Genomic DNA, 16,497 nt, shown 5'->3' with positions numbered 1-16,497 from the left:
CTGCAGACCCCAAAAGAATTTTGAATGGAGGTGCCAGACCCTTTGAATTGTAAGCATGGGTATTCATGTAGTCCTCTTTTGTGGACCCCTTAGACATAGTCTGCAGCCTGAAAACCACTGTTCTAGATGCATTCAAAAGGTATGAAGTTCTAAATCCTACGAAATACTAGGAAACTCATTTAAAACATTGTTATTTCTGTAGTAGTGCATAAAGCACTTTGAAGCTAAACTGGAGCACTCAGAACCATCCACAAAAATGAAAAGTTGTTTGGTATATGATAAGCTGATATCTTGTAGTATTTTATTTTAAAAATTGGTAAAGCAGCTTTCAGTTTAAGTGCAAAGAAAGCATCTGAAACTGACTGTATTTGCTGCTACTATTATTTTTAATTTGCTTATTCTGAGTAGTGCCTTTTTAAAAAATGGTGTTGTATGATTACATATTTATGCCTCAACAATTTTTGCATTGAATTTCTTTGTTTATAAAACATATTAAAAGGTATTTTTAAAACTAACTTTGTCTTACACATTCACCCTGGGGTTTAAAGTCAAGCTGGGTTACTTCTTACATAACTTAAAACTATTTTGCAGTAAGAATATAGGCAACAATACTATAAGGGGTGTGCTCCAAAACCCACTGAAGTCCATGGAAAGATTTACATTTTATTCTTAGTGCTTTGGATTAGGCCAGTGGTTTTCAATCTACTTAAGACATGAGGCAACCCTGGGTAGTCTTGAGGGACCCCTAGATAGACTTGAAGCGTCTCTTGGAAAATGCTGGGTAGCTTTCAGACTACAGAAAAATAATAGAGCTATTCTTTCATGGCAAAGAACTCAAAGATCACAGTAGGTCAGAATGTTTTTAACAGTATGGATTCCTATTTGAGATCTGTGCTTATTTTGTAAATCATGTTTGCACACCTAGCAGTGCTAACATTGCGTGGCACCCCACAGCAACCTGGAAAGGATCTCGAGGCATCCCAGGGTGCTGAAGCACCCTGACTGAGAATTGCTAGATAGGCCTCTTGAAGAGGGAGCTCACTGTATTACTATATTGACCATGTGGGTGCATCCAGATGAGTGTGGATGTTTGGTTCCCTGGAGACAAGTAGCAGCAGCGCACCTTGCGCCACAGCTGCTTGTCCCCAGGGAACACCTGTGCAACACACACTTTGACATGTGGCAAGTTACCCTGGTGGGGTAGAGGAGGCTGCAGCAGTGGTGGTCCTGCTGTGCGGAGTCTGGCTGGCAGGCAGAGAATGGATCCAGGCGCTGCCGTGCCTTTTTCCCCCCCCACAGGTACTTTTTTTTAACTCTGTATCTAGGAGTTAAAAAAAACCTGCAGAAAAAAATGTGGAGCAGCGCACACATGGGCAGCACACTGTTGTAGCACACAGAACATCTAACTGTGCAGTATGCAGTGCCGCAGGCGTGTTTGTGGCACCACATACCACGCAACCATGCGGGTCTGGATGTAGCCTGTGGGACTAACCAGAACCAAAATGAAAACAAAGCTCCTTCTGTCAATTAACAGGTACGACTGAATATACATAGTGAGCCAATTAGTTGATCAAAGGGATGCCATTTTTACTTAGATGCTTCCTAAATGACCTTGCTTTAACTCAGCCATTCGGGCTGAAATAATTATGAAACAATTTGTTTCTGAGCAAAGGATTTGAATGCTGTGTTTCTGCCTGCTTAGCATGACAACAGATGAGTGATAAAACTTTTAACTAGTGATAAGACTTTTTAACTAGGATTCATAATGGAAATTGTGCCACTTAACTATAGCATGGCTAGCTAGGCATTATTAGAAAATAAGAATGGAATAATCTTAAATCTTCTGTCTTGCTATTTATTAAAGGGTTTTTTTTGTATATGTCTAATTTAACTGACTCTTCAAAAAGAATGTATTGTCTAATGACACTGTAACTTCCCATTAGCAATAACCCCCCAATAAAGTTTTAGTGCCTTATCCCTTTATCTGTAAATCTGTGATTTAGGTGGTCCAGTGTTTTTTGGTTTTTTTGGTTTTTTATAAATGGTTTTTCTAATGCTTGTAGCTATGATGGCATATGGACTTTTAGAGGTCTGGACAGGCTCTTCCAGAGTTTGGCTTTATGGAGAAAAGTCCCAAACCAAAAACAAAACAAAGAAAAATATTTATTGAAGCAAAAGTTTAAATTTCACACAGTGATCTCAGCTTAATGAATGGTTTTGAATAGCTTACTATGATTCTGGTTTAATTTTGAAAACGTATGAATGACTTAATACTTGATGCTTCAGAACAATGTTACAGGCTGAGGTCCATGGTGTTTACAGGTTCAGGATTTAATACTATTCCCCCCTAGCCCTTTAACAGGGTTTTTGATGGGGCTTTCTAAGCCTTGGTGCATATTTTACCATTGACTTTTCTTACTGAGAATATTTAACCTTTTTAAGATGGACTTCTCCACTAAAATCATCTTTAGGAGAGCTAGAAACATTTTATTTTAGTACTGCCCTGAGAAATGGAAGCAAGCAGTTTCCTTCTAATGCACCCATTCCCATTCTTTTTGCATGGCAGCCCTACTTGTGAACTCACAATTGTCTCCAGTCAACTTGTGACCGGACCTGTAAGCACCATGAGCAGATTTTGGGGTTGTGAGGGCTAGTTTGGAAACTGCTGTCCTAACAGGACCTCATCTACCCTTTGGTTTCGTTGAGAAGAGTCTTCAAGTAACAAGGTGCTGCCGTTCTGTTGCTTTGGAAGTTAAAGGCTCTGAGTCGATGGGAGTTTTGCCATTGACACTAGTTTAGGTAGGGTCAGATCTTGTGTGGATTACTCCGGGGTGTGTATGCAGATGTCTTTCTTCCTGTCAGACTAACAGATGTTGCTTTCAGTCCTGCTTTGCCCCATATTGCAGCATCATGTGCTACACATGGGGTTTTTGCTTTTTTTTTAACATGTATTTCTGTAGAGTCCAGTATTCTCTCTATGCTGTCTGGGCAGCGGCTTAGGGTTGTACCACTTGAAATTTTGCAATTGAAGTATCAGTCCTTATCTGTGGTATCTTGTGAACAATTGTGAAGGTATCTACCCATCCCTTAGTCTAAACAATAAAATTAATTCATATATAATTGTTGAGGTTTATCAGTTAAAAATGGTGGCATTTATGTATTGCAGTTTTATAGAGGTATGCATTAATCGTTACTGTATGATGTTTTGCTTTGAATCAACAGCAAAGGCATCTAAAATTTTGCTGTGGGAATGGGACTAAATTTGGTTTCTAAAACATGTCTACTGTAAGAGCAGAAATGCTAGAAAAATCTAATATATATAAATAACATTCTAGTAACTCTGTGACATCTGGTGGGTTTTTACTTTGAAGTAAATGCTTCTGGTTTTCTTGGAGGTCACAGATTCCTCCTCCAATGTTGTATCCCCTTGGGAACCACAAGAGAGGTTTTTTTTAATGCTGTTTTCCTGCGTTAACATGCCTGAATAAACAATGTACTTTTCTAACTTTTAATGATGTCTTATCAAATGGCCTCAATGTCTTTAAAGCTGGCTTCAGTCGTGCTGGGGGATCTGGAGGAGCGACCAGGGAAATTCCAGGATTGCTTGACAGGGGCACCGTGTGGGATAGGAACTGCATAGGCAATGTCCTGGAAGAGGCCATGAACTGCTTTGCCGAGATGCAGAGGCAGACAGAGGAGAAATTTCGCATGTGGATAGAAAAGCTAACCCGTCTTGACACGGACGAAGAAAGCAAGCAGCAACTGGAGCCCAGGGAACCTAAAATGCACCTAGTTGGCCAAAGAATTCCCCCTACCACGCAGTCAGGGGCATTCATGCAGATGCCTGATAGCCAAGTACTTCCTCAGCAGTCTTTTAGTTCTTATGCGGGCTATCAAAATGTTGACACTACTTTAGAGTTTCCAGTGACTTTTAATAACAATTTTCCACCTATCTTTCCAGAAAATGGAAATATTGCAGAGCATGATTTGAATCAATCATAAACTTAAGGAAAGGCTTTAAAATTTTGATGTTAATGTGGATTGTGCTGAGAACAAATTTTTCTTTTCTGTCCATGCACGTTTCTTTTTTTTCCTCGATGGGTTTTTAACACCATAACACACTTGTTTTATTTACAGAAAAGTTTTATGTAGCGTAAAAAAACCCCACACATGCATACACACACAGACAACTAAAACAGATCCAAACTCTCCTCACGAAAGCTTGGTGAGATGCAACTCCGAATCCTTGTTACATACCCTTGAAATGGTAGAGCTGTGTATTATTACTATAAGAGCAACTGGACTATTGCATCTATATGCTCCTCTTGCATGACAAAAAAATTATGTAGGGACATAAACAATTTTTAAATGTGATGGTTTAAGGAAATGTAGATCCCTAATTAGATATTGAATAATCAGTACTTCCTTAAATATCTGTTCAAGTTTGACAGCTTAAACATGTCTACATATTGATTGTCCTTCTTTGCTTTTTGAAAGAAGTCATAAATGAGTCGACCCCGAAAATTAGCTATGCATAATGAATGTGCCGAATAGTTGATAACCCTGTCCCATTTGACAATTAGTTTTCAGTCTAGAGCTTTTAATAATGTTGTTGCTGTGTTGCAAATGACATTCATACTTAAGGGAAGCACTGGATTTGTTATTTTTGCTTATATGCCCGCATTTACACACGTAATTTAGGTGCTTTCGTGTGTGTGTGTGTGTGTGTGTGTGTGTGTGTGTGTGTGTGTGTATAAATATACATATATGAACAAACTGTCTTTTATGCTGAAATAAAAATAGTAGTGTCGGTTCTGAGAGGCAACAATCATTAGTTGGCCCAAGAATCTGAGTCTTGGCACAAGAACTTTAAAAGTAAATGCCTGATGTTGAGATTAGCAAACAGGGCATTAAGTGTTTACCAGTCTGAGTAAACAAGTAGGAACGTTTTTGAGCCACCATTTTGAATGCCATTGAAATTATTATTTACTTGTTGAGAATGCCATAGCATTAGTTTGGTTAAAGAATATAAAAACTTGCTACTATGTGGCTCTTGTTTTAATTGTCAATAATGATAATTAGTTATCCTGAGTAGCACATTTTAAATATTTGTGTTTAAATTGGAATTAAGCTGTATAACAGAAAAAAACTGATTCCCACCGTTGCCAGCTTGCTTGTTTTCTGTTGCATTCCACTTGGGCCTTCATATGTGAAAAATTTCTTTTTAGTTACCAAAAATGTGTGTTTATATGGCTTACTGTCCCTTAGAATTTGTGAGATGTTTCTAATATGACTAAAATCAAAATTGTAGTACGGGAAATTCAAAGCATCTACCTAGGTAACTTTTAGGTAAAAAGAATGGGACAGGTCTCTCAGCTTTTATAATGTCATTTCTTCTGTAACTGTAGGGAGTTATTATTATTATTTTTTTTAATCCAGCTATTTTCTTCCAATCGGGAATATCATTGTAATTTCTACAGGTCTGCTTCAAGACCCGTGTCATCAGTAAGAGTTTTCCCCCTCAACTTGCGTGAGTTTTGGATCAAACTGAAAATAATTCGGGAATAAAGTTTAAGTTTTAAAAAATAAAACTAGCCCATCCTAGTGTTTTATATCTCTTCAAGTAGAGTATTATGACAACTTTTTCGTTTCTTTCTTTCTTTCTTTTTCTAGCTTAGAGATCTGTGTATTTGCTGAGTGACTGTTTGAAAGGCTATGCAGGAGATGGTTTTTAAGTACCCAAGAGTAATTCCTTATAGATATATAATTTTGATATTAACTTGAATGATGTGTATATTTTTTATCTTAACTTTTAAATTTACCTATAGTTTTAACAGTGTAATTGAGTTATTTTATGTTGAAATTTAATGAACTTGTTCTCTCTTTACAAGTTAAGATCTTTCAGGGAAGATTACTGTTTTACAAAAAAAAAAAATCTTTTTTTAGTGTCTATAGACTACATAGATAAACAGTTAGGCTGGTAATCTGAACAGCGTATTTAGAGCATGACAACTCCCACAAGTCTTCCCCCGCATGCAAAAGTTGCTTCCAGCTGTGACTGGGTTTGTTTTATGTATGAGTTGGTCATTTACTCAATGTAAGCATGCCCTGAAACATTTGAAAAATATATATGGAGCAATTAGACTCTTAAAAACAAATTGTCTAAAGAGTTGAGCTGAATTTGTTCATATCTCACACCTCTACAGACTAATGTGTACAATTATATATCTCTTGTAACTGGTTAACAGCTCTGTTAGGATTGTAGTCAGTGACATTTCTAATTTCTGTGGTTTGCCTAGGTTATAAGAACCCTAAAAAATATAATAACATTTGAAACGGGAGATTTTTTTTCTTTTTTAAAGTGAAACCAACTATAAGTTTTACTGTTTATAGAAAGCGATCTGTAGTTTATAGTTATTAACAGCAACAACAAAATAAAGTTTTTTGTTTCTAAAAACCTTCCCCCTCCCCAACACATTACTTACTGGGTTTTTTGTTTGTTTTTTTTATCTTGTAAAGTACTGTGAATGTTAACAAATAATCAGAAAGGACTAGTGGTGGAAGATGTAGAACATATTTTGATGTGCATGAAGATGAGGCTTTAAGATTGTGCCTTCTTTAGGGCATATTAATTTAAAGGCAGCCAGATAATTGTTGAGAGAATATTTCAGATTAAAGGTGAATTTAACTGTATTTCCAAATGTGAACTGCATAGTAATGTGAATATTTCTCCAAGGAATACGGTTGTAAATAGTTTTGTAAATGATAAATTAGGAAACAATTTTACTTTGGTTATTTTTTCTGTCTGCTTTCAAAATGTTGAGCGAGATATTCAGCTGGTGTATATAAGTATAGCTCCTATAAAATCAGCACGGGGACAGTTTATACAGGATGAGAATCTGGCCTGCAAGCTCTTCTGGTTCAAGCTTTATAGTCCTTCTTTTAAATAAATGAAATCTTCCATAGCATTTGTTTTGCTGTAAATGTGTCAGATGAAGAAAAGTCTGTTTTTTCTACTCTGAGACCCTTCCTTATTTTCCAGGTTTTACAGTTGAACATCAGTGTCTATTTTATTGCTCTGTACTAGAAATTAAAAAGCTAAGTGTGCTGTAGAAAAATCAACCTTTTATGTTGACACGAGCGTTGAGTCTATATTTAAAATACGGGTGACAGCACTTGCCCATCTTCTCTACAGAATGAAGGTTTGGCTTTCTGTTACATAATTCAGTTTGAAAAGATTTCTGAAAAACCGCAAGTATTTCTGTTATATGGTGGTGTGTTCATGCAGTTAGTGTTGAGGTTGTCATGGTTTCCAAGATAAGCTCCTATTTTCAGAAAGTTTTGACTTGATGTTAAGAATGTCAGGGAATTAAGTCTCCTTGCAGTTGAAATTCTAGCATAGTTAGAGTTCAGGACTTCACCCCTTCATCCTTTTTAATAAAATGGTCAATGGATTTTATTAAAAAAGATTATAAGAGCCTAAATCCTCTGTTCTCTATCCCAACATTTTGATTTTTGAAGAATATGTTCATATACCTCAGACCCTTACTTTAAATCTAGCACGCTTGCCAGTATACAGTAAGTTTCTTCGTGCGTCAAACAGCATGAGGGAATAAAGATTGCCTCTAACTACCATGCACTTTTTCCTTTTTTTAAATGGAGAAAAGAACATTGTAGTTTCCTAAAGCTGTTGCTTGCAATCTTGGAGGGTCCTGTGAAAAGTTAAAATGTTGTGTCAGAGCTTCAGAAAGCTGTAAGTTAGTGTAACTCCTCTGAAGTCGATACCAACTTAAATCCACCTGTGAAACGCTGGCCTATTTAAATTGCTTATATGCTTTTTGTAAAATGTTGCAGTGGACATCTAGAATACTGCAGGCATGCTGCATGCAAGTAACAAGACTACTTGGGTGATTGCAGATTCAGGGTTTAGAAGTCACTGTTTATGTGCACTTGAAATTCATTTGCTTGATATTATTGTACAGCAAGTACGAATGAAGCAAATCTTTGCATTCACTTGATGCTGAGGATGTGTGTCCAATTGGCGGATCTGGAAATTCCAAGTTACAGGATCTGATTCCAGATTTGGTCTGTTTGTACAAGTCCCTCAGATTCTCAAGGGGAGTTGCAGGACAATTTTGACTGTGAGCTTAGACTGTGCTGAACGGTTTTTACTGGCTTTTGGGTCACTTCTTAGCTTTGTGGGAGGTAAGTAGAGAAGTGAATGTGACCTTTTTTACCAGTGCATTAGACAAGCATTTTATTTAAATAGAGTTGATTTTGTTTCTCACAGTAATATGAAAAATAGTGTAGTCTGTCACTAAAGACCTGTTTTAAAAGGTTAAAACTTAAATGTGTATATATATTCCAAATAGTACATGGCATAAGAAAATCAACGTGACCTTGCAACATATGGCCTGAAGTCTATAGGTATGAAATGTCTCATGACAATTCTCATCTTCGTGTTAAAGGGAAAATATTTTTAAACAAGGTAGCTTAATGCTATCCAGCTACTATAATATAGCTGTATATACTTTTACACTGGGTCAAAACTTATGAAAATAACTGGGAGCAGTTTTCCAAATATTTACTTTGGCATTAATTTTAGTACATGGGTTGCAAATAAAATCATTATTAAACCCCATTTTTATGCTTTTGCTCAAAGGTTTAATAGCCAAGAAACTAAAGCCTGATGCATGGCATTGACAGACATGGACACGCAGGCTGCTTACAGACATTTAAAAAAAAAAAAAAAACAAGTTCAAAAAAACCCACCTCCCCAACCCGCTGTGTTTTACTTTAAACTCGGTGCTCTCCCACACCAAGCCCAGCACATGTCCAGGAGAGTCATTGCATTAGTTGGACCTAGCTCACCCAATGTCTGTATAGATCATGCATTTTAGTGGGGGGATTTTAGCACTTTTATCTAATAGGTGATTGAATTAGATAAAAGCACCCCACTAAAAGCGATTGAGTCATCTATTATATAAAAGTGCCGAAAAGCTCTGTTGAGTATACAGACGCTGTGGAGCTAAGTCGAACTAACATGCTGCTGTTTCTGGTAAAGCATGTTTTCTTTTAACATCTGTAAGCGCCACAGACGCTATGCTCCTTGCTGCTTTTTTTTAAAGAATGAAATTCCTGTGCATTTTTAACACAGTCCCTCCTGTGAGTCTTGTAGAGCTGAGCTGTGTGAACACTGGTACTCTAAACATGAGTAAGAGTTTGAAGTCAGAAAGGCTTTATGTGGGTTAAAGATTTGCCTTCACAGTTCCACTTGCATGACCTAAAGCCTAATTATTTACTAAACAGACAGCAGGATCTCCAAATGAGGCACTGTGATGTGTATAGGCAGCATTTAAGAAATGATTGAGGTGAACTGAGATTGCTACTCAAGATTTCATGTTATGAATTCAGTTCTGGTACTTGTCTGTTTTTGCTAATGAAAGGAAAAGGAGAGACTCCTGCATTCGGTTGTTCCATGTTTCTTGCTTGTCGTACCAGCAAACATTCCTAAATGTACACCTATAAGAGCAGAATGCCTTCAGAAGCATTATTTCAGTATTTTTCTATATGCATTTTATTGAAAGGCATCATCAACTTGAAAACTAGCTATTTAAAAAAAAAAAAAATCGGGTACTGCACCTAGAAAAAGTCCCTCTGAGTTTCTTGCAAATTATATTCTTGTAACATATGGTCTTCTAGTTTAAAACAAATGGCAGGGGAGGAGAAAAAACAAACCCTCTCATGTTGCTTTTGTGAAAGATCTGCAGAGGGAAAATTAACTGCTTAATATGTTCATACAAGTGAAGACAGAGAAACAGATTATACAAAGAGTACTCAAATGAGCAAAAAAACTGAAGAAATGGAGGAAAATATTTTTCTCTTATATCTTTCATTTATATAGCTCCTCAGAAATAGTTGTTAAATTCAAGTAGAAGTGTTATTTTTCAAGTTGATGGTGCCCATTTAACATTGTTTTGGGTTGTGTTTTTTTTAAGCTGCTGAAGTTAAAAATGGAGGTTCTGTTTTATTTAAGATTATTTTTGGCAGTTTATTGGACATTTTAAATTTGACTTGTGATTCATATTTTAGTAATGTATATCATCTCTTCCTGTACTACAAACTGGAGGTTGTCTTTTTTGACATCCTAACTCCTTTATGGGTGAAATCTTGGCTCCACTGAAATCCGTGGAAAAACTCCCATAGACTTTACTGGGACCTGGATTCCACCCTTAGTTTTAATTAGAATGGTATCATTTACACGTTTCTCGGTCGAGGACAATTCCCTCTGACTTTAACAAAATCTCTCTCTGATTTAAGATCCGTAGGTCAGATCCGGGTTCTTGATTTAGATTCAGCATAACCAAGGTCTTCAATGTGACAACTCTGGTTGTGAGAGCATTCAGACTGAAGTGCTGCATGTGGTGTACTGTATAAACTTAATAGTCAGGCTAATTGATAGAGATGGATGCTACCTTGCAAAAAAAAAAAAATAGTCAGAACCCTTTTGTTTCATTCAAAAGTTGTGAATCCTGTGCAGCACTGGCTCACATGGAATGAAGGCAGGTGGAAAATAGTCTCTTCAACTAAAGAGGCTGTAAAGGCCATGGTGAAGTTTTACAGACGAGTTTGCTAGGGGTTAGTTCATCCTCCAAAGGCTTTGCTGTCATTGCTGTACCGACTGGCAGAGCCCCATAATGACAGTGCATCTCTATGGAATTTATGCTGGCATAGCTGCGTTGAGTACAGCATGATTGGTGGCAGACTCCTAACCTGACTTAGCTGTGCCAGCAAAACACTGTAAGGTAGACCAACTCTCATGTCTGATGGTTCATTTTTTGAATGATAGGTTAAGAGTCAATATTATTGAAAATGTTACATAGCATGAGACAATATGCCTGGAGTAGAAGAATACACTGTGCTTCCTAGCATCCCCAATATGTTCCATCTGCCTTTACTTACAGCACAATTAAGACATGACTCTTGTTGCACTTCTGTTTTTAAAAAAACAAAAAATAAAAACAAGGTATTTTCCATCTAGATGTCAAATAGCCTGAAAGAGAGAATGTTTATAGCTTTGTCTTTCTGAAATAACTTTACGCATGGTGTCTTCAAATGATCATGAATCTAGTCTCAGAACAAATACTAATTTCCTCTTGTTATGATTTATTCCTGTTGTATAAGCCTAATTAACTATTTTAAAATGAAGGAAAAATATGGAGAACACTAATGTTAATAGCAATTATTTTTTTGTTCATAATTATTTTTAGGAAGATTGTTACACTATTCTTGTTTTATTGTATTTACAGTATGTATCTTTTTGCCTCACCCTGTAAATTTTGAAATGTAACTATTGTAACCTAGAATAAATAAATATACATAGTGATGAAATGTTTCATGTTACTAAATTATAGGCATCAAAAGACGAGTTGTTTTTCCTCTCTCTTTTTTGGGGATTGGCCTAGAGTTTAGGTAGTTTCATTCAATGCCACTTGACTCGTGCACTGCTTATGAAACTGTTGCTCTGACTTTGCTTTATATAATATGAAGTTTGCATTTTGTCATCTTAAAAATATAAAATTCTTTGGAGTCAAATATCAGTGTATCTTGCCTAAAATTTTAATTTTGCAAGAACTTTAGAGCCAAGTTCTTCCTCCTATATTTTTCAAATTGAGCTAAATTATAATAATCATTTTACAGCTGTTAAACCTATAGCTTTGTGAAATTCCCCCTTTTTTCATTTAAAATAATTCTGAAGCAAATCCTTTGAATAAATGGAGTTGCCTCCAATGCACATCAGATGTAAATGATGGAGTTTAGCTTTTTTTGTTCTTGTGATTTGTCCTTTTGAGTTTTTTCATTAGTTTTCATAGATACAAACAGATTCCTCTCAAGTTAGCTCATGCTGTTTTAAATGCCAGACAGTATAGGTGTCCATAAGAACGATCCAAAAACAGTGCCTGTAGTAAGAACAGATCAATCCTTATCCTTATAGATTGGTTTGCTAGTAACTGGGTGCCCCATGTCAGCTTTTCAGGAAAACATTCTGAAACTGCTTTTTTAACCTATTAGGAATTTACATACAGAAATAGCCCAGAATCCCAACCCAGAGCACTAGGGTGGGATTTGGGAGCCCTAGAGTCTATTCCCACCTCTGCCTCCCTTCTGTTGGGTGACCATGGGCAAGTCTTTTGATCACCTTTTTTTTTTTTTTTCCCCCCCCCCTCAGTTTCCCTACCTTGAAAATGGGGTTAAATACAGTTAAACGCCTTTGTAAAATGCTTTGATATCTCCTGACCATACCTTATTCATGTATAGCACTTCTTTATTATATCTCCTTTGGAAACGTTGGATATGTTTGCATGGCTCTACCTTGCACTGTGTAGTAGACTCCTGTGTATGAGCTAATACATTTACAGGTAGCTTGTGGTGACCCTGCCCAGAACCGTGTTGTACCCTGTGGACACCCTTCATCACTAAGTGCTCCATGCTGCCTTTATGGTATGGATATGCAAACAATTTCTTGCACCATAAAAAGGGGCAGGACTTTACTGTGCTTCACCCGCTCTGCAGTGGTAGCTGCTTGTGCTGGACTATATTCCATGATAAGTGGAAGTGGAAACTGCAGCATGTGAAAGAGGGCAAAGTCACTATGGCTTACCTTCTTCTTACCGCAGGTTAAGAATATGCATGCAAGTAGTAGTTTCAGAGCAGTTGATGCCTAGAAGAGTCTTGCTACCTTTTACTCATGGTAAATTATGTACAATGTCCTTTGTTTCGTATCCTGAACTTGTGCGGTCTAGTTGATGTTGATGGACAGCTGCTGTTTTACCACAAATGTGGCTGCATTTCATATGCAACCATCACTTTACCTGCAACTGGAACTTTTAAAAGTTCATATCATACTTCTCATGTTGAATACTGTTTTAGCAGGTCAGAGGATTAGACTACTGCTAAATGGGAATAAACTGCGTTTGGTCTTCTGTGTTTGGGATCTGGTAGGATGTTAGATATTTAAATGGTTAGTAAATCTGAGGAAGTGAGTTAACTGCACTGCAAACTTGAGCTAAAAGAAAGAGGTTTAGGGACTAAATCTAATAGCAGTTGCCTTGACTGCAGTAGCGTTAATTCTGATTTACACTGTACAGTTGAGAACAGAACGGGACCCTTGATGGTTTTTGTCCTAGTGATGACCTCTGTCTTGGAAAGGAAAAGGCTTCATTTTTTTGTACTGTTGACATTGAATGTCAACAACTGTATTTTGTTGTTGGTATATGTTAATGTTCAGCCTTGTCTTTTCTCACCGTTATTGCTTCAGTCATGGATTTAAGCCTGTCACCAATGTAACTTTTCACCAATTCACCTAAATCACGTCTCAGCAGACCTGATTTTTCACAGAGAAAAGAAAAACTCTTTTGTTTGTCATGTTGTCTGACTATAAAAAGTCTCCCATCTCATGTATCTAGAATGTAATTTCTGATTGCGTCATTGCCTGCTTCAGTTTCAGTATCTCTTAAAATCCAGATGGACTGTCTAGTTTTCAAGACAGAATTGAAAAAAGAGTGCTGATTTTTGTTTCACAAATTCTTTTATCTCATCCATTTCATAGTAGGGGAAAAAAAATCTTAGTCCTTACCTAGAGTCAGTAGTCCTAATTTGTTGACAATGTATGTTCCTGTTGGTTGCAGCATCAATGTAAACCTGTCCAAAGAGTAATTTCTGCAGAAATCAGTCATGTAAAATAAGCGTAGGAGCTTGCATGCAACTTCCAGCCCTTGTAGGGGGAAAAAAGAATAAGACAGGAGGGTGTGGTGAGGGGGTGCACAGCTTTGGACCTAGGTAGGTCCAGTCATGGCCCTCAGATTTAAAGAGCATTCACATAAGGTTTGTGAAACACAAGCCTTTGAAAGGGGACCCAAGTGGTACATAGACCTTATTTCCTACCCTTTTGGACAGAGAGGAATCTCTCGCTTCAGGCAGATCAGGTGTTTAGCTCATAATTACCCAAAGTGTAGGATTCAGATTCCCAGTATGGAAACTAGCAGAGATGTTCCATTTGAAGCAGTGTTTTGGTGATGGGGTATGTCTATCTGCTGGGAATCAGATTGAGAAAACCACCTTTTCATTTGACATAGTTCCTGGAAAGCCATCAGATTGCAGCATCTTTTAGTCTCCGGTGTTAAGATCTGGAGGTAAAATTCTGGGACAGTAAAAATATTCAAAGTGCTATAGTCCTAGTATTGTTTTTAAACAAAATCTCAAGTTCCCTATTAATTTTCTTTGTTCATTTACTTTCATGAGTACATCGCATGCAGGCATCTATTGCTGATCACCACCTTCATGCATGCTGACAGTTTTCAGGATTTTGTTTGAGCATTGCAGTCATTAAGGTGACATAATGAGTCATTTGGTGGTGATAGGTTTAGATAGCTCTGATATGAAAGGGGTCTTTCATTTCCATATATGATTTGAAAGGCAAGGCTGAGAAAAGCAAAATTATTCCTAATATGTGACTGGTTTGTAAACATTCAGCTTCTGTTAACTTGAGTTTTCAAGATACTTTAAATTTAAAGTGACAAATGTAATGACAGTATGTAAATTATATTGAAAATATTGCTGTCTGTTTGCTGTATACTAAATTTAAGCTAAGTTATAAGGTGTGCTGTTTGGAAGTGTGGAAGATACAAGAGTGGAGCTACAGATAACAAGTTTATGCTTGTATTTCCTACTGATGAAGACTTTCACACAAGTTATTTCTATGGGTAGGTGATGAGAATATCACTCTGCATGTATATACATTTATTATACATTTTTTGCATGATTATACATGTAGGAGTGGTACAATTTTGACTTGAGACTGTTGATGCCTTTTGTTCAAATATAATTTGATTTGTGTAGGCGCATGCATCTAAATTTGGCTTGTACTGTTAGAAAAATTAGTAATAAAAAAAAATCAAATGCCACACGAATTATTCACAGCTCCATAAATTTCAGTTCATAAACTCCTGAAAACATGGTCAAATAGTCAATATTGTACTTGACCCTCGTATCTTCTGCACTCAAGTATTTATTTTATAAACCATAAGATATTTATACCATATCACAGTGAACTCTGATGATAAAAAAGACTGTGAAATTATTCCCCATATTGTAAATTTTGCATATAATCTAGGTGTAAGTCTGTAAAAAATAATAAACCAAGTAGTATGCAGCTTAATCCAAAAGTTGGTAACCTTGTACTTTCTACTTGCCTTCTTTTTAAAAAGTAAACAATTGTCTTTCAAGTAGAGATCAGGATTTTTTCCAGTTGTAATCATCAGTGTTTCACATTGTGAAATGTTTGCTCTTTTATACATTGACATTTAACCTACCCATTTATTTTTATGTTGTCTGTTTTAAGTTTGTAATATAACAACAGTGCTTTATTGGGGGACAGGTCAGACCTGAAACGATTTGTGAAACACCATCCTGTTAGGGTGCAAAACTGATCCTCACTGGAGTTCAAGCTCCATAGTGTCATGCTTCAATGAAGTGTGTTGCCACCTGCAAAACAATTCTTTAAAACTGTTGTATTGGATTATCCATTTCGTAGAATCAAATAAAAACAAAACGGACCCTGGTGGAAACAGCTGTGCAGTGACCCAAGTTTTAAGCTTTGATTGTACAATGATTCTCCCCCGCCCCGGTAACAAACACTTTTTCATGTTGTACCCCTAGAAGACGCTAGTGTTTCCTGAATAAATGTTTCTTTTGGAGAAGCGCTTTTTTATTTGTTTTATAATGTAGAAGGTTCTGTGCTACAAAATATGTTAGTAGAAGCTTTCTTTGAATAACATGCTGAAAATGAAGGACCAGGTACTCCGATAACATTACCCATTAAAACTCTAGTGGAATTAAAATTTTCAGCAATTGAGGCCTTGGCTTAGACTATTTTAGTCTATCTCAAATGTATAATTGCATTAAATGAAATCCTGGACCCATTGAAGTCAATGGGAGTTGTACCATGGACTCCAGTAGAGCCAGAATTTCACTCTTTCCCCTCTGCCCTCTCTTGACTCATAAATTAGAGCCGTGGGGGGGAGGGGAGGGAGAGCTACTTTGAATGAAAACATGGACCTCTTCCAAATTACATTCTTTTGTTGTTTCTTCTTTTGCTTTCCAATTAACTTTTTAATTAAATTTGACCTTAGTTTGAAGATGCTAGTTCTTTCAAAGAAAGTTGTTGCCTTCAGCACAAAAAAAAATCAAAATAACGTTCTTTTTCTTGTTTATCAATAATATGATGCAAGATCCTAAAAATCTATATCCCTCTTTTGGTGGGAGCAGATTCATACTGTGAAAATACCATGTTAAAAGCATATTTGTCACTATGTATCACTTTTATTAGAAAACTACATTAGAAAGTGTATTTTCTTGTAAATTTTTATTTTGTTTTATTGCACTTAACTATGGAAAAAAATACACTGCAGGTTTGAAAAATTCCAGTGTCCTTGGCAG

At 36.6% G+C, this 16,497-nt stretch overlaps 1 protein-coding gene across 3 annotated transcripts in view; it reads left to right on the top strand.

The window, feature by feature from the left end:
- The window catches only part of CUNH18orf25 (chromosome unknown C18orf25 homolog), a 64,271-nt gene that overhangs the window by 32,197 nt on the left and 15,577 nt on the right, over window positions 1-16,497 (top strand). Inside the window, exon 3 of one of the 3 annotated variants that reach the window (XM_019531814.1) lies at window positions 3,548-4,119. The exons of the other annotated variants lie outside the window; for them this stretch is intronic. Within the exon in view, the coding sequence (XP_019387359.1) occupies window positions 3,548-4,002 (455 nt within the window). The 3' untranslated portion in view covers window positions 4,003-4,119. Of the gene's footprint in view, window positions 1-3,547; window positions 4,120-16,497 lie in introns of those variants that run through there. 3 annotated transcript variants of the gene reach the window in all.

Source organism: Crocodylus porosus, unplaced genomic scaffold (assembly GCF_001723895.1).
Source record: "Crocodylus porosus isolate Cpor-Errol unplaced genomic scaffold, CroPor_comp1, whole genome shotgun sequence".
Lineage (NCBI taxonomy): Eukaryota > Metazoa > Chordata > Crocodylia > Crocodylidae > Crocodylus > Crocodylus porosus.
Note: the sequence above shows the minus strand (reverse complement) of the source record. Positions and strands in the feature narration are given on the sequence as shown.